Genomic DNA, 318 nt, shown 5'->3' on the forward strand with positions numbered 1-318 from the left:
GTGTGTGAGAGAGTGTGTGAGAGAGTGTGTGTTTGTGTTTTATTTTCCAGTTGATCTGATTCTCAGGTTCTGGTATCTCTAACAGGCCGTGATGAATCGGCTCAAAGGCATGGGTTTCTGGGTTTCTTCTGGTGTCTCTATGTACATGGGCTCCATCGGCACGACTCTGTTCATGACGCACACCGTGGAGGAGATGCTCTGGGGCTTCAAGGACCCGCTGCTCACTCGACTGAAAACCATAAAGCCGGACACAGACGAGTACTTCGGCCTCATGCGGAATGTGAGTCTCAGATCACACACGCATCTGTGGATCCTTCT

General features: G+C 50.6%; 1 protein-coding gene across 1 annotated transcript in view; it reads left to right on the plus strand.

Moving 5' to 3' along the window:
• LOC107669280 (lysosome membrane protein 2-like) overlaps positions 1 to 318 on the plus strand; it is a 37,136-nt gene that overhangs the window by 14,698 nt on the left and 22,120 nt on the right. The window contains exon 4 of the mRNA XM_016461457.1: positions 86 to 280. Within this exon, the coding sequence (XP_016316943.1) occupies positions 86 to 280 (195 nt within the window). The remainder of the gene's footprint in view (positions 1 to 85; positions 281 to 318) is intronic.

This window comes from Sinocyclocheilus anshuiensis, unplaced genomic scaffold (assembly GCF_001515605.1).
Source record: "Sinocyclocheilus anshuiensis isolate Anshui unplaced genomic scaffold, SAMN03320099.WGS_v1.1 scaffold320, whole genome shotgun sequence".
Lineage (NCBI taxonomy): Eukaryota > Metazoa > Chordata > Actinopteri > Cypriniformes > Cyprinidae > Sinocyclocheilus > Sinocyclocheilus anshuiensis.